The sequence below is a fragment of the Apostichopus japonicus genome, chromosome 17 (assembly GCF_037975245.1).
Source record: "Apostichopus japonicus isolate 1M-3 chromosome 17, ASM3797524v1, whole genome shotgun sequence".
Taxonomy (NCBI): Eukaryota; Metazoa; Echinodermata; class Holothuroidea; order Aspidochirotida; family Stichopodidae; genus Apostichopus; species Apostichopus japonicus.
In genome coordinates, this window is record NC_092577.1 from 19389852 (window position 1) to 19408805 (window position 18954).

At 37.0% G+C, this 18954-nt stretch overlaps 2 protein-coding genes across 3 annotated transcripts in view; both read right to left on the bottom strand.

Annotated features, from left to right (window-relative positions):
- LOC139984726 (uncharacterized) overlaps positions 1–18954 on the bottom strand; it is a 226439-nt gene that overhangs the window by 51968 nt on the left and 155517 nt on the right. The gene's annotated exons all lie outside the window — the stretch shown is intronic.
- On the bottom strand, positions 6900–18837 carry LOC139984724 (uncharacterized). Of its 2 annotated transcripts, none has more exons than XM_071998756.1 (5): positions 18433–18837; positions 15758–15793; positions 15115–15192; positions 12194–12289; positions 6900–11687 (listed from the first exon to the last, which is right to left on the bottom strand). In XM_071998756.1, exons 1-5 carry the CDS (start codon positions 18533–18535, stop codon positions 11542–11544), a joined length of 459 nt encoding a protein of 152 aa, XP_071854857.1. In that variant the 5' UTR covers positions 18536–18837; the 3' UTR covers positions 6900–11541. The 2 variants fall into 2 exon arrangements, with proteins under 2 accessions (XP_071854857.1, XP_071854856.1); XM_071998755.1 differs by having other exon boundaries at positions 6901–11687; positions 15115–15195; positions 18433–18835.

An 18954-nucleotide genomic window follows, 5' to 3' on the forward strand; every position in this document is an offset into this window, starting at 1 on the left:
CGACAGCAACAAATTGGGTGGCAGAAATATCAGTAGACTCATCTATTAGCAGAGAAAATTTATTTTCCCTGCAATGAGCATATAATGCTTCGCTCTCCTCATACGCTACACCTACCTGCATTACATATGATGCCTTGCTCCTTTTCATCTTCATTGTGCAATTTTACAGTACGGGAACATACGCTTCAAATGGTCAGCCTGAAGGAATGGCGTTTTGTGGTCTGCCATGAATGCCACGAACAAAGCTTCAGCTGTTGCATCCGCCTTTTCTGCTGGGTCCGTTCCGTTGGGTCGTTTAAAGCAATCGCCGATGCTTGGCAGTGAAATTGATGGCATGTTCATTAGACTTTTTGTGCCTTAGTAGCCCTGTCTTGTTCGCGTCCAGCAACTTACAATTGCACACTGTGCAAATGGTGGCAAGAGATTCAACAACAATAAAAAAGGTGTTTACCCCTGTTCGACCTCGCTGGAGGTCCTACGGGGATAATAATAAGGTTTTGTATAAGACACTTTTTTTCCTAAGGAAACTTGTCTATTATTCAGTCAGGGACGATGTTGAGAAGTGAAGAATTTTTCAATTACATTGTACAAAAGCCAGAAATAAGCAAGAGGTCGGAACTGAAGAGCCAATTAGGGTAGGGATTACTGTTATGAAATAGTAATACCATCTCTTTGATGTTACCGAAAAACTCCATCGAGACACCTTTACAGGCCTCTTATGTATTTATGTAGGTCATGGATTCAGTTTTCCCACGAGAAGTTTTTAACTATCTTATTGAATCTTGGTACAGGGCCTTTTCCCAAAATAGATTCCATTATGTCTGTGGAACATTCGAGAAGGTTCTCTCACGTGGTATGGAAGTTTCCATAGAAAGGGGATGGACTTCCAAACTCCCAACCAATCAGGGCGGATCAGTGCCAGCGCACTTATTTTTATATCGTTAAGTTAATACAGGATGGTCAGGTTATTGGCTGCCTACTGATTGTGCGCAGAGGGATTTTTATAGAAGTAAGGTATAAAAGGAAAAGGGGGCCGAAAGTTTATCACTCCGCCGAAAGTTCATCACTGCCTCTAATTGCTTAATTGACGGAGTCAAGTCAAGTCAAATCATTGTAATTTAGTTTTATTTGTAAAGAGAATCGACAGAAAAGAAATTATACCGAATCACTAATCAAATCCGATCTTGTCAAATTGTTTTTCTGTGAACTCATTGTTTTCGCCCGTTCGAGACATCTCCTGAAGAAGCATAAATACGGCATCAAGATATCCCAGTACCTTTCTATCGCGAGTCCCGATATAGTTTTACTATCGGAGGAGCGGGCTCGTCACAATATTACATTACTACAGATGGCAAGAGATTCAGTGGCATCTCTTGCAACCCAGTCTTTCAGGATCACAAAGCCACGCTTCTCTGAAATTTTGTTTATACCACTTCCCTTTTAAGGCGGTGGTGATGCTTGACTGCAGCCCGCAGCTGGCTTATTGATATTCCTATGTGAGCTCATTTTTGCAGTCTCGATCCCGAAACTCAGGGAACAAATACTTATCGATAACACGTCATTGCATCAAAACCCCAGGTCCCGGTAACACAGTGCTATTGAATCCGCGGTAAGGATATGTATGTAGTGTGTACATTACTCACAAAATAGCTCCCACAGTCCCGCTACATGCACACGTGCGCCTCAGCTGTATTATTATTTATTAACATTAAAGGGTATACTCGGTTAGCGTAAAGCTATCTCCCCGAGGCCCTGAAATAAAATGAAAAGATATAAATTAAGAGCATAGAACGTTTCAAAGTATTTCAAGGCTTGGCATTGTTACACTTATTTGATAATTCCTTCCATTCCTTAGCAGCAACATATCAAAATGTTTTCTGGTGATACTGGGTATTACCAGCCTCTACAAATAAATTATTTCGTGTGGTGGACCTTACAGAGTGGTTATGTATATTATTTGTGTGGCGGAACATTTCCACAACATACTGTGGAGCCAGACCATTAAAAGAGCTATACACCATTGTCAATCTTTTACATTTTAATTGTTTTTCAAGTGAGGACCAGTTTAAAGTTTTAAAAAGGTCTTCAGATCTATCATGAAATGTTGCATTGAGAATGGTTCTTGCTGCAGCTTTCTGTAAACGACTAAGTCTGAGAACATTTCTGGCATTACTATTTCCCCATACTAAACTACAGTACTGAACCATCGGTCAAATATATCCATTATATCAGGGAGTTGTTTTCATAACATCTCACTGGCTGTACGTACACGTTGTGCATTATTCCTAATAAATTTTCGACCGCGATAAAATTGTGTAACAGTAACATATAAATAGTTTCATGCAGTGTGTTGCCAAGCGGTAATTTCACCTCGAATGTTTCGGATACGTCGAATTTGTTTCTGAACCATAAATTTCTGGCAAAAAACGCTAGATTTGTCCAATTTGTAAAACACCTACGCTAGAAAGACCAAAAACGCTAAATGTAGTGTGAAAACGCTGACGCTGGTAACACTGGTTACAACTTTGTGCTTTAGGGTTCTCGACCGGTTTGAAAAGTTGAGCGCCCGGTTTGAAAAGTTGAGTGCACGGTTTGCGAGTTAAGCTCCTGGTTTTATAATTGTTATGAATAATCAACGTTAACAAGTGCTGCTGCTTTTTTAAAGTCAATAAAAGCAGCGAATAAATATTTAGGTCAAACTACGCTACGCGCCACAATGGTTTGCGCGTAGCGTAATGGATAAAATTTTGAAAAAATGCCTGCAGGAAATGGCACTTCCTGAGCTTGAAAACAACACCTTGTCATGCCAGAGTAGTCACATTTAGCCTACTTGCCGTCATCATTATTGAAAATTATTGAAAAATATACCTTCCAGATTGCATGAAATAGCAGTTCACATGTGTGATATGAAAAAACAAGATTTGAAGGCTAACGAGTTTTAATTTACATATCAGAGGTCCCAAAATGGTGCAATCGATGTTCATTACCTCGAACAGATTCATTCCCAATATCATGTAATTTAATTCGAACAAGTTTCTCGCGGTTCAAGTTCAGTTGCATCACATGATTTAATCTTGCCTGGCTCATGGTGCTTCTGAGATACGACAAGAATGAGGTGGACAACACGCCAGATTTCACTGAAGAATGTCTTTTGGTCTGGTGTAATAGCTCCAACTTGGACACACACTCTTGCAGTGTGACCTTTTCTTGAAATAGAAAATTTAACATTTCAAGTTTAGAGGAGAGACAAATGGGCATCAAAGTCATCCCTGTAGAATGATGTCACTTCTTGGAAGTAGCTTGTGTAGTCTGAGTTGTTGGCGACATTGACAAGAGGATACTCCAAGTTACGGTAAACGGCATATCCGGGCTGGTCAAATCGGCTACACTAGAACTGTGATCCCATCCCATCCCAACTTCGTAACGGCGAGGTGCTTTACGTTTCCGCAGTTTAGCAGTTTAGTTTAGTTTACTTTAGTAGAAAAAAGGATCAGGAGGGACACTTAAGTCCCCATCAAGGACCCTATAGAGAGAGAGGGAAAAAACTGAAGACACAAACACTCAGACCCGATTACAATGCTTAAAGTGCTTGTCCAAAGCATTGTTAAACCCATTGACACTACTTGCAAGTACAACTTTCTCAGGCAAACCATTCCACTCATTCACAACCCTATTAGAAAAAAAGTTATGTCGAATATTTATGCGACTTTTGGAGTTTAAGACAATGACCTCTAGTACAACTACTGTTAAGAAACGTGAAGAAGTCGGTAAAGGATAAATTGTCAAAACCATACACAATTGCGGTTTCTCCATATTGCTCAACTTTAGCATAGAAAAGATGATAGCATTCTTCGGTGCGCATATTCTTGATTGTGGTAACCGTGAGTTCGGCAAGTGCTTGGCCTTCGGCTGCTGACATGTCTTGTTTCTGCAATGTGCGACTCATATATCATATGCGTATATAGGGTATTAACAAGGGATCGGTGGCAGTATATTGCAGCCAACATGGGTAGTATTCAAACAGGCTAACAGTTCTCGTGTTGCCTCCATCCTCTGGCCCCAGAAAACATGATTCGTTGATGGTAAGTGCCTATTTTGTCACTTTCAAAGTATTTACAGCTTTGTTGTTTCGATGCAACGAAAGGCGACAACACTTGCTGCAAGCCCGGCCTTCCAAGTAGATAATAACGTAGAGTAAACTACAAAGGGTTAGTCAGGCATATCTGGTCACAAATTGTCCATTACATTTCAATTATTTCAATACCAAAACTTGCGTAAATTGGTAATAGGCCTAATAAGTACTCGTAAAATACTCGAGTATATTAAACTGTGAAAATGGTCCCCTAACTCCCCATTGTTAATGGCCTGCTTAGGATTGTAAGGTGTTTAAGAAATAAAGTGCAACCAGGAGGCTTTTACTGGGGAATAAACAATCGAGACTCTAAATTTAGTATGAAAACGAACGAGGCAAAGCCGAGTTTTAGCTGAATTTACAGTCTCTACTGTTTATTAACCATTCAAAGGCGATCTGTTGTAGGTTATATATATATATATATATAATATTTATATAAATATATATATGTATATATAAATCGGGCCATCAACGGTATTAGAGTCGGTACTAGCGAATTCAAAATTTCCCAATATGCTGATGATAGTGTTATAATAACTGATGGTAGCAGAGACACTTTTAATGAAGTCATGACAGTATTAGCAACTTTTTCCAAGTGCTCAGGATTGCAGGTTAATATGAGTAAGTCATACTTTTTCTAATGGGGTCTGTTCTGAAGGATTTAAAAACGAGAGTAGAGGGCGCTAGGTTTGGAATTGAGATATAAAAAAGTTGTGATTAAGGGTGAAAGGTGAATGGGAGTAAGAAAACAAGTTTAAAGATGTTGTTTGAATCCGTGAGATGATCGACGAAATACAGTAGAGAGAATCCAAAAAATCCTTCTTCAGATTGATTGTTTACGTAAAAACAGGGTCCCTAGTCCCCAATTACCCGGGTTATTTCAATGAATTTAATTTTCCTATTACACATGGTCCGGTCAACTATCTTGGTATTATTTGCACGCATCACTCGGAAGATTTCTTCAAGTTAAATTACTTGCCAAAGCTATCTCGTATAAACAATCCTATTCATCAATGGTCGAAGCCAGATTTAACTCCTATAGGCAAAATTATTATTATTAAAACGCAGTGTCCCAATTGGTGTATATCCTTACAGTGTTGCCGTCTCCTCCTGTGAATTTTCTTCAAGAGATAAATATGTTGTTTCATAAATTTATCTGGGATAATAAGCCAGACAAAATACGGAGAAGCGGTCTCTTGAATAATAAACAAGATGGTGGGCTACGTATGATTGACGTCGCCTTGTTTGCAACAAGTTTAAAAACATCTTCGGTTAAAATGTATGAAGATGATAATCATCGACCGTGGAAGGATCTGTTTGATTACTGCTTGAAGGCCCATGGCTGTAGATTCTTGTTTAATTGTCATTTTCAGAACACAGATGTTAATGATATTTCAAATGTATTTGTAAAAGAGGTCTGTCAAGCTTGGGCTCATTATAATTACAATATTCCTGTAGTTAATTATGGCAATCAAATAATCCTAAATAATTCTTTTATCAAGATTGATAAACAGATCATTTACAATGAAAGACTTTTTAGAGCCGGTGCGTACTATGTTAGTAATTTTTGTTAATGAGGATGGTACCATACTACAGTATAGGGACTTCGTGGAAAAGCACGACATTGAACATTTTTCCTATCTTAATTACTTGAGTATTGTTTTGGCAATCCCGAGGTATTGGAGAAATAATTTGGGTGATCAAGCTAATTTAAATATTAATTGTCAACGTATGACAAAGTTCATATTCACACCGAAAACCAATAGATGTGTATACGAGAACTTAAAATACGGATGAAAAAAAAAAATTAAATAAATATATATATATATGTGTATGTGTATGTATGTATATGTATATATATATATATATATATCTAGGGTTATATATATATATATGTGTACAGTACCAGGACTCCGTCAAAAAAACCACCTTGGATGGACTTTCCATATAAAGCCACATATAAGTCTTAATGCAAATGCGTCGTTAAGGATAAATTCACCGCAGACTGGAGGGATTGATAGCAGTACATGGAACTTGGATCGCATCTTTTATGCAATTCATTGACAGATATATCAGAAAAGCGATAGTAACTGTGTCTTCTTTACGTACTTCAAACAATTTTTAGTACGATAGAGAGACACTTGCATATGTCCCTCTATTAACAGTTAAGAGTACAGTACATATGTTCACATAATGTATGCATTGATACAACTCTCCGATCGGTATACGGTTTAAGTGTGTGTGCCATTCATTCATTGCATGTTATAGGAAAGAATCTTAATATAAAAAAGTTGACTGAATTATCGGCAATTTTAAGCAATAAATTTGCTCAAAATATAACCAGCTAATGTAGAACTTTCAATTCAGTATACACATTTCATTAGTTTATAACAACACTATTTTCCAATGTTACGGTGTGACAAAAACCCAAATTATGGTAAAGATTTCTTGATTAGAGTACGACCGACATGATAATCAGCTTAACCGAGTACCGATTAGTTTCTGTGACAATCGGGCCGATGCCTATAACCTTTAGTGGATAGGCAGTTTTATTTTAATATTTTATTGAAAAAGATAACACGATCCCGAACGTTTGCTTCAAGTTTTGCCATATGCGAGGGAAACCTTCCGATGGAACGTTCTTTAAACGAGCATACACAGTAAGTCAATGGCGCTTCTCCATTGACATAACTACACGTGGGAAAACCACACACTAAAGTCCCTGGAAATCAGACATGCTTTAGTCGGTGAGTTTAATTACTGCAAAGGTGATATTTTAGCACGTATAGTACATTAGGTCAGGGAAAAAAAGTTGCTTCGGATTTTTCGCAAAAATATGCGTAAGAATATTTGCCTAATCAGTGATTGGTAATCACAAATGGTAATGCAGTAGAACTACCGAGGACTGTCGCCAAACCTTTCTAGGGAATTTTAGGAGTATTTGGGCCCTTGATTGCATAATTTTATGGCATTTGTAGAAAATTGGGCGTATTTTCAAACTAAACAGTTAGCTCAACAGTTCTCTAGCCAGACTAGCCTAATGTACGTAGAACTCACAATGAACAAAGCGTAATGCCACTCTCACTTTCCAGTTTTCACCTACGGTGAAATGGCCAAAGTGGTTTAAAAGTATATTGATTTGGTTTTACATTTACTCGAAACAAATAATCTTTCATATCAATCGTTGAACCTGATAACAGGAGGTTTCGTTAGATGCAAGAAGCGAAGTGAAAAAATAATAATAACGTCGTCCCTCTAAGCTTATCGCGAGTATACTGTATGATGTTAACTGCTAAAACTGGATAGTATATTGAACAGCATTAGTACAAACTCGCGTGAGGGACTTGCGATACCGCTTCACGGTAGATTAGCAGCGCACCTTCGCCGGCTATGAATAGCGCTGAATGGAACTTCTCCCGTTGTAGTTGTGGTGAATCAAAAGCGCGTAAAAATACAATCCTTGATGTGGAACCTAATAATCGGTTCCAAATAATCGGTAGCGCAATGGATTTTGCCGATGCCGGTTACCGATTGTCTGATAATCGGCCCGATGCCGATTATCTAACCTTTTATCGGTCGAACACTATTCTTGATCAGAAAATGCTGTCAATGTATAATTAGCAAAAGTCGGTCAGATTCCCTCGGAGTAGCTATTTTGATAAGTACGGTGCTTTCCTTCTCGTCTTTTACGAAGTTCTAGTCTTAGCAGTCTGTTTGTAGTGTTCATGGCACACTTCTACCTCTCTTATCTGTGTAGCTTTAACCTCAGACATAGCTTGCTCAAATTTTTCCACCGAGGAAAACCTAATTAGCTTGGTCTTTTACAAAGCCAGTATACTTCAGGCATACTGTGGTCACCACATGACATTAAATGAGGGTACGCGTTGCATTATAAGAGGCATTCTTGTGTTGGTGGGGGGGGTGGGGGTGTGGGCGGCTGTATTTATGGGTGTGAAGGTTTTTTGCCACTGATTTTATTCAGTAAACTCTTGGCTCTATTGTTGAACCACTAGCGTGCATAGCGAGTAAAATGTTGGGGTTGTGTGAGTGGGGGGGGGGGGGCAGACTTGTGACTAGCTTGACGGATATGGCTTTAATCCATTTGGCTAGATGGAAGATCCATGTCTAGCATATTCAATGACATTGGTCAGCAATTCATCAATCATACATCCTTTCCCTCCCCCATCACAGCCTATGTTCCCTAAGCCTTTTTCAATGTTACCAGAAACACAATACATATGATCACATTACTTCACAAACCAAGCCAGAAAGCATAAATACTAAGAAAGGAAACATTCAAGCACAAAGATATTTTTCATTTAATTTTAATAAAATCCTTATGGCAAGTGAACAACAAAAATAAATGAAAATCAGCAGCTTTGAAATTAATGTACATTAAAACTGATCATTGGGTGCAGAGTATACTATATGCAATTGACACTATCTCCATAGTATGAACCATTCCAAAGGTCATCAATTACTCATACACACTCTTGAAAATACAAGTTAAATGCATATTTTGTGTTGTTTACAGGAGTACACTATACTAGTCAACTTGTGAACATTTGGAATGAGAACATAATACAAAAGTACACCACATGAGAAGTGTGGATCCCTTTCTGTTAACATTGCTGGTTATTAAATGAAGGAAACATAAGGCCTTGAAATCTTGAATAAAACATACATAGTAAACTAGATTTTAGCAGTAGTGTTGACAAGAGTCATAGTATAGCAAAGTATTCATATCTTATGTGAATTCTTTGTGAGTGCTCCGTGAGAAGTTTCAATGACCAATAAAATTACATAGTATTTTTGAAAAACAATACACAATACAATAAGCTTGAAAATCTGCTGAATTGAAAAAAAAAAGTTTCTGTGATTACGTAATCGATTGTCAATTGTGGTATAATTCTTGAGTTACTTGCTGGAACTACACCTGCCTGCTTGCATCTTGTTCAGAGCTTTGTGTACAGGTTCTCACAAGCAATGTATCCTTGTCTGCATGTGTGTTGGTTTATACCAATGATTGACTTTAAGCAGATCAGTGAGTGATCTTTAGTAAGTATTAGCATGCTTTATCAGGATGAGATAAAAAAGAATAGAATAGACAGGTGACCAGAAATGCTTTTAATATACAGCAAAAGAAAGGTACAACTACCTCAACATCTCTCAAATATTTTAAACAGTGAACTAACATTTAATAATCACATGAACAGATCTATAGTAGGAAAACTTGACCTATCTTGATGAAAAAAAGGAAAATTAGCCATGTCATAAACATGAGGCAACAGATACTGGGCTGTCAATACTGATTGAGCAGCAGTGAAAATGCACCATTACATACAGCTTTTAAACATGTTGACCTCTGCATTCACTTCTAAGAGGTTCCCTTTGCGAAACAAGGTACTGTTTATTTACATTTTCCCTGTATGCAAACTAGCAATTTATGCATCAAACTATTTGAGCAAAGAAGTACATTCCCATAAGAAAATAGTAATGAAAATGTAATTGGTGTTCAACGTAGTATTTTAAGTTTGTCTATGTTATCAAACATACAGCCAACCATAACCTCCTTCTCATAACTTGGCTGTCAACTGAGAACCCTTTTTAAACAGGCAAATTTTGCTTTTAGTATTAACTTCTATCATTGCGCATTCAAAGTGCTCATTTAGGCAGAAAACACCAAACAATGCTAATTTGGCAACTCACTGTCACATATGTTGCTATAACTTGTTCTGTTCCCGCTAATGCAGGTAAAGATTGTTGCAGATTGAAACATATGAGTTCACGATATTAAGTATCAGCAACACATTGGTAATGCTCACTGTACATAACTCTGAGAGTTTATCAAGTGATGTTACCTCTTGTGCATTACTTTAATTTAAAATGGCACATATAGGATGTTTAACCACTCATTAAAAAAAATATGTATTCAGTTAAAACTGGAAGAAACTCTTAATTTGCAGCCGCTTCTCACTTCTGTCTTTGTTTTAACACACTTGAACAGCTGAACATTGATACCACTCAATATAAACTTGAACAGGTTAATATTCACATCACTCATAAAAAGTTAAAAACATACATACAGGTATGCTTGATCTCTATCGATAGTGTCTTACCATCAAAGAATATTCCTTCAATGGATCAGATTACCTTTATTATGCTATATAACAATGAATAATCTTATAAAGTACATGATTAAACTGAAAAAAAAAAAAATCAAGGGCTTTATCCCTTTAATCTTTGAAGCTCCTTTTTGTTATTCTTGTTTACAACTTTGTAAGTATCTTTTCTTTTACCATTACGTTGTGTTTCAATAATGCAAATAACATACCCATCAATTGTAAACACTTAAAGTTTAAATTAGAATACTTTCAGTAGCCTAGCTACCCAAGTTATGAGAAAATAGAGAAAATGAGATCAAGTTGGAACACAGAAGCTCTTCATTAGCAGGTTTCTCTTCCTTCTCTCTACTTTTTTATAACACTAGAACAGCTAAACATATGTGCCCACACTGCAGTGGCAGGGACCTTGCTCGAGAGGGGTTCTGGGAGTGTCTCAACCCCCCCCCCCCCAAATCTTGGTAAAACTGACATTGGAAAATTTGAGTGCGACAATCAGAATTTCTGACTGTCGCACTCCAATTTACCTAGGCCTATTCATATATTCTTGTGATTGTGAATGACCTAAATATTTCGGTTAAAATTGACCTTTAATCAGTCATATTTACCACATTTTCCTTGCCACTTTGAGAAATTGTATCTCGCGACCCTTATACTCCACCATACAAAACTCTGTATGTTTCTGAATGCTCTAAAAACAAATGCCTAATAGAACAACTGTACAAGGTTCGCCAGCTTCAATTCGGTTTATATAAGTACTAATTTTGCTATTGGTTGGGTTGACCCTTCAAGTAAGTTCAGGATATATAGTCTCTATGGAATACAATAAAACACTCAAATGATAATCTACAGAAGCTTAAAAGTGCCATCAACATAAGAAAACTCTTGCCCCATAAGTTGGCATTTTTAGTAAACTGTTTTAGATAACAAGATAAAACCTTATCAAAAATCAGGAAAATGTTGGATTGCTCAGTTGCTTTAACTGAGCAATTGAACAATTTTCTGCAAATTGTTTCATTGACAACTTATCATATCTTGTCAATTGGACATTTGCTGCAAAATGTTCAATTGCTCACTTCATTCCATCTGAGCAATTGAAAAATGTTCTGCAAAATGTTTAATTGTTCACTTCATTCCAAATACTCAGTTGGAATAAAGTGAACAATTGAAAAATTGTTCATGTGAGTAGTCCCCCCCCCCCCCTAATCATCAGGCCTTAGCTACGTCCCTTGTCAGTGTTTATTATATCCATTACAGTCAACACAGTAAACGTAGAACACACTTAATCTATAACATCTTCATCTCTACTGATCTCGCCCTTTCCCTAAATCTATGTTTATTAGTCTCGTTGAATATTTTTGTTCTGACGGTCCACCAATCAAACATATGGTCTATTGCTCCTTCCTCCAGAAAATCTTCAATCTCATTGCGACCTAGTTGGGAAAAAAATCACTCTACAAATTAGAAATGATTTTGTTTTGCTTATAAAATTTTATGAGGGTTAGGATCATGAAAGGTAACTCCAGTGGTACTTTTTGACAGGAACACAACCAGAATGAAAACACAGTTCCTTGCTGATGTTCACTGATTAGTTTCATAAGGATTTTTTCAAAAAGCTCTATAGAAACAAGAGCAAAATTTGTGTTTGCAAATACTGCTAAGACTTGTCCCTCGTGCTTGATATAAGTTGTACAGCACATATCAGCAGGTTTCCAAATATCTGCCAATGTCAACATAACAAAGTTTGAAGAACCTCCAACATTTGGTAGCTGTACTTTTGCAATTGGAATATGTTTGAAGAAATTACACCTTACGGTTGCCTGATTTCCCAATTTAAAGATATTAACATTAAGTGTTTTGATCTCATCAATATTCATGAGATAAAGCAAACATGTGTTATATAATTTAATCAGGCCTTAACTTAGGCATGCATACTTACTTTGGAGCTTCTTTTCTGCAAGTCCTTTGGTGTAACAGTCAAAATTTTCCACCACACACTTTGAAGCCTTTTCACTCCATTTAATGTATTTCCTACCTGAAACAAATGAGGAAAATAAAAAGTGAAATCCATGTTAATTGATCTTGAACATGACTTCAAAAATGAGAAAGAACTATATATGAAATCATGTTTGATGATACAGTTATACACCATGGAAGGTACCTGACGCCTGACATACAACACTAGGTAAAGCAACCAGAGGAAGTGTTGTCTTGCGAATGCTCATTAATATTCAGCAGATTTGAAACTATTGCAGTCATAATGTCTGAATATATGTGTACAAAAAACATCTAATACCCAATTTGTCTGGTGTTGGAAATGATTGCTGCAGCAGCTAGCTGTAGAGGCAATTAGGAAACTTGGGAATCCTCCACATGTACCTTATTCTGGTCAGGGTATGTGAAGTTGTATAACTTGTTAATAGGAATAAACCTTTTCTTCATTATATAAAGGTGCACCAGTAATAACAACCTTCCTTTCATCACATACGAATTGATAAAAACAAGGTACTGGAAGAGTGTCTCCAGTCCTTAAATAAAACTTTACTCTGTCATTTCAAATCCAGAAAAAGTGCCAACTAAATTTAGCCTGCTTTCTTACTAAGGTGCATCATTATGCTCAAGTAATATTTATACAAGCAAAGCCTAAAGTCATCTGTGTAAACAAAGCATAAAAACATCTTCTTTATTATGGGAGCACTTCTGCAAACATTTCCTTGGTTCAGTTGATTCCCACAAAGAATTGTACGCATTTCTTGTTTTTACTTTTTTCAAATAAACTCCAGCTGTTTGCATGCCAAATGAGCTCATCTAATGGTGTTTCTTTCACAATAGCTGTCCGTCCTTGCTTTGACTCATTTGCCAGATTTCCACATGATTTGATTATTGCATTTACCCAAAATAAAAACTAACAAAACTAAAGCATAAACAATATTATTGTTTTAAACAGATTTCCATAGCACAATAAGAGCAATTGCCACCTTTAACTGCAACTGATTAATTTTTGCCCAAAAGTAAACTAATGGAGCATATATAACCAAGTGTGTCCTGTCTACCGAAATCAGTTTACCCTAGCTGCTTCCTGCCGATCCTTGTGAGTATGCAAGGAGGATCTGATCCCACGCACAAGGGCGATTAAGTTGTATTGTGAAGAAAAGTAAATATTAATTCTTATTTGATCAGCATTTTGTCACCATTCCAATACTGCAGTGATTGGTATATTCCTTTTGCCTGAATGCAGGCCAAATTGACATGCTCAGTGAAGAATACGACATAACAGCCGATGAAGAAACTTGAATCAAATTTGAGAGTTACAAGGCAATCATGTTAATGCTGCGATCAATACCCACAGCATAGTGTAAAAACCAATACAGCGATGGACATCTCAGGTCCAGCTAAAGATAACAAGGTATCGCATTTCATTACTGAACTGTCTGCATTTTGTAGTCACACGAACAAAAGGTCACTTACAAGCAACAGAAAGTTAACTTTTTTTCAGATGGCCTCACGCGGTTTGGGGCGAGTGTTCAATGCCTTTTAAAATTTCTATGCTTCAAGACTAATTGATAATTCCAGTAGCTGCATAGTCATCTTGAAGCAAACGTCACAGATTTTTCATCTCTCCTAAAACATGCAACTACTTTATCTTATTCAACCAAATGATAACAGACACCAGGAAATAAGTAGAACTGATGGCACCAAATTATATCCATCCCTTGACTCAACTAGCAATTACATGTAAAATTACAGTATATTACTGTAACTTATTAAATTTAGTGGCCCAATTGCTCTCATAATGATAATTTATATCAATTGAATGATCCATCCAACCAAATTTACAAAACACAAGCATTATGAGGTCAAAGTCTGCAGGGTTATCTTCCTTCTGTTATTGTGTAAAGTAACCACTTGTTAACCATTGCATGTGTCAGGGAGATTAAGACTGTCAGTATAATTCATTTGGAATGCAATTACATTTGCCTGAGAAAGAAAAGGAACTGGAATTAGGGAAAACATAGTTCTGACTTGTATGCCACATGCATATGAGAGTCCTTCTGTACAAGAAATAAATATTTGGGGTATATTTATTAGTTATTAAGTTACACTCTATATTCTTCAATTTGATTGCTGATTTATAGTTTTGGTAAGACTGCATGACAAAAGTCAAACAGCCAGTTGCTACTGTTAACTAATACCTCTTTTGATATCGAGTAGGTCAATGATGTAGCATAGGTATTTTATTATAGGGTCTGGTAAGTTTACTACAGTTCTGTAGTTCTTTGTTTCGAGGTAGGAAATGTATTTCATAAAGGATATAATGCAGATGTTTGAGTCTTGAGAGTAATGAACAGCTAAAGCAGATACAAAATACAAAAGTTTTAATACAATGTCAAGCTGATAACTGTTTCTCACATGGAACATGACTTGTAGCTTTCAAAATCTACAGCATAGCTAGAGGAATATAAGCCTCACCAGTTATTACATTAATACATCTAGTTCTACCATGTTCTACTTCAGTATATTATAGGTCAGTGCAGGTAATTGTCTCAGTTAAGATTAATAACTTTTTCTGTGTCCCTCTAATATCTTTTTTTTTTCTCGACAAAATCAGTTATGTTATGTTTGAACTGACTTGATAACAAACTGCAATAACATCACTTTATTTATTAGGCAATGATCTAGTCTGCAAAATGCAAAGGAGCTGATTGACTTCCCTCATTTAAGTCTGACTTTATTCTCAATTTGCTGAAGATTAATCTAATAACATTTCATATTTTTCGACATCATCTCTTGCCATTTTATCCCTCTTCCCATAATTCTTGGTGCCCCTACATATCCAGTATAATAAACTGTCATACTTACATACAGGTGACTTGTTGGTCATGGATGGGGATTCTCTTCTTGCTCTCTTTTTTCTCTGTTGAACATCAGCCACCTGTTCTGCTGGACACAGCAAGAAATGAACTAACAACATTAATACATGAGTCACCATATTAGAACTACTGACTGGCTGGGAGAAACTTCTATGAAATTTGAAATATACAAAGAAACTGAGGCTTAGATAGGATATTCGAACCATCACCCCTCACCCCTCCCCCAGGACTACCAGTCCTCCACTCTATGGTGGTCAATGGTGCATCCAAACACTAATAATATTTTAGGTGGTTACAACTTCGCTGGGGTTGTTTTCCATGAGGAATACGTTTCAGTGAAAGTTGTCTACCATTGCATGCATGTGCCCAGAGAAAAACATGGAGGAATAATCGCAAAATCCACATGAAAAGTTGTGTGATTGCACATTCCTTACATACCTAGCTATTAAGGACACCAAATAGTATATCCACAAAACAAACACTTACGGCTGAGCCTCTAAAATTTCTTACATGAAGCTTTTCAATTGCGCTATTACTGGGTCCTTTTGTTTCCATCATTCAATTGACAAAGCTTTTATCCAAACACAATGAAATGGTTTCCTTTCTCTTACAAGTATAATTTTTGATCTTACCCATTGCCTCTTCTCGGTCTTCATTCGCAACCTGCCCTGTAAAATTTTAGAAAGAAGTATGTTCCATGATCTGTTTAATAAAGTTATCACCACCTTAATACCACACTCTCACAAGGAGCTAAAATATTTGTCACTTTTTGTGTTGTAACTTTATTATCTCATCCTTGTATACATTTAGAGACAGGGAGATGTTTTATTCCATTGGGTCACCTGTTTTTGAACAAACCAATGGTCTGTAAACAGACAAGTAGCCTAATTTCCATCCCTTGTGGTATAGAACTGTAAGCTGGTGGGCTAGTGGGCACTTAATGGGGTACCTTATGATAACCGTATGCCATTGGCTGGCAAGTACCAACTGGGCTGGGGGAATAAAAAAATGTTTGATGTCTGTGTATGAGTGGGGGTCAATTTTGACTTCACCATATAGCATATATGTGAAATAGCCTATATCAGACAGAAAACTTTTATGTTGTCATAAGTTAGCTAAAGGGTCAAAGGTCAGGAGGCCACAGGTAAAATAAGCAAAATGTTGCTGAAAGTTGCACAACAAACACCTCATCAGCGAAACAGCTCTGACTCCTAATTTTTGGTCAACCGTCCCCCTCCCGCATGTTAATAAGCACTTGTGTCCTAACTATCCTTGGTTTATAGTAACAGGCTTAGGCCCATCATTGACTTGGAACCTTAATTGAGGTGCCTCCATATTTATCAGAGTACCACCCCAGGAACAGTAGGCCAGCATATCTAACCCTATTAAAGAAAGCAGAAATATGTACTCCTTAAACTTGAACCTTAAACCTTGAACCTCCTTAAACTATAATCTATTAAAAGAAAAAAATGCAATTTAAAACTGGACAAACTGATGCTAAGTTTGTCAATCATGAATATCTGTATAGGCCAAGCATATGGGCAATTTTGTGATGGAAAAGCGACATCTTGAGGTCAAAGTTCGCCCAATTCTACACATTATGTATGCAGTGAACAATATATTTGGAGGAAATACTATTTGGTCTAACATGAAAAATGCTTGCAGATGATTGTTGTGGATTATCTTTCATTAGGATCATTGATCTAATCCTTAAAATCCTCAATAACAAGCCCACTATGCTACTGGATTATTCTAATAATGTGCCCCTCCTAACTTTGTGCGTACATTTGCCCACCTCTACGGGCACAGCATGGAAGTGAAATGTCAAGGCCAGGGTCGGAAATAAGCAGGGCGAAGGACGATTCGCCCTTATGAAAATCGCCCTCGTTATATCAGGTGTCTGTGTAAAATTAATTGTGACATGCTTTTGTTTTAGCTAGGCATTGCAGTAGCATCGCGAATCGCGCAAACAGTTCTCACAATACCGCATAAAACTTGAAGCAGTGCCGGAGGGTCACGCACAATCTCCGCATACAGTAGTTACTGCGGTTACGGCCTCCACTAAGCAATTTCAGTGCCAATAACCTAAAATCCCCACAAATCTCAGACCACATAGTAGCCTAACTTCATAGGTGAAGAAGGTCAACATGGTAATCTTACCTATCCATCTGTTTACTCGCTGAAGTTGTGTTGAAAATAAAAATTAAAAATATCCATTAAAACTTGCAATTTTTAACCAAATATTAGCCTAACAACCACACTAAGTCAATGGGAAATGTAGCCTAACCATCAGTTTGCAAAAACAAAACAAAAACTGCATAGCTTTGTTTACAACTTTAAATTTGCTGGAAATTGGCAGTTGTTTGGAAGGTATGTGATTTTATCCACACACGAAAACATACATGCCTTAGGAAAAGTCACCAGTGGAAGTAAACCTGTGTTTTCTATTTCAGTTCATGGGTTATTGGTTTTCGTCATATATTCGGTGGATTGACATTATTTGCTAAATGCTCGCAAATTTTGCTATCAAACTTTGAATGAACTTGCTATACAGTCGCAACACTATTTAGGGCAATTATGCTGACTTTATCCTGTTGAATGCTTACAACCATTTCCATAAACAGCATATATTGAACTTTGGAAAAGAGCCCCCCTAAACCTTAAAAAAGCCCTCGTAAATACATTAAGGGGGCGTTTCAACTTTTCTATATCCAAACTAGGCTAGTCCCCTAAAGCCAAATATTAATTCCTACCCTGCTTAAGGCTAGCTGTTATAAATTAAATTTTTGGGCAGAATTGAAAATTGGCTTTGTATTTTAAGTTAATTGTGGGCAAAAAAATCACAATAGCTCTAGACAATAAGGCATTTTACTAATGTAGGCTAAGCATTGTCCAGCCTTGCCTGTCTTCAGCAATAGGCTACTGTTGGCTAAGGCTTAACTTAGGCCTAGGGTATATTTACTGTATCATTTGCATCAAAAAACGGTGCTATGTAAGCATCATTCATCACTATTTGTGTTTTTGTAGAGTTTTTGGGGCAAAGGTCATGTAATTAAAATGAAGTTTAGCCTATCTAGGGCAAAACTAACATTACTGTAACTTAGGCTAGATCTTGTTAATGTTAGGCTTACACTGAGTGAGACAAGTGAGAGCTGAGCTATAATTTGCACAAATTGTGATTGATAATCAGCCAGCTGCACAGGGAACTGAGGCCTACTTTATACTATTACTAATCCTAGGCTAGTCAATAAAGCATTTGGTAAAGGAATTAATATCTAGCAATTGCAAGAAAGTATTACGGTATTACCTAGGCTTCCAAAGTCAATCTCGACGGCTCTCATTTTGATAGTGTAACATGGATACCGCGCCGATTCGCGAACAAAAGTTAGGTTTACCGTTCTTGCTTGCATACAGTGTGAACACTTGCGGCCACACGGACAACACGTTTACCACACTGTACATACGTCCATATGAGCTCTACATTACACTTAGCGACATTGCGCGGTGATGACGTCACAAGGTTTGTATACCAAATGAAAATGCGTCAATATGAACATGGATATCAGTATATGTATCACCGAAAGGGATAGGGATCGAAATTGTGACTTTCAAGGTAACAGTTCCATTGGTCAGTTTTACCAGGATTAAAAGAGCATCGATAGTAAAACATATATCGATAGGACGATAAAATAAACGAGATATATCTTGATGGGTCCCTAATAGCTAAATTTTGCACAGGTCAAATATACTACTACAAAATTTGCCAAGCTATATACATGTGTATATATATATATGTATATATATATATCTACATATGTATATGTATATA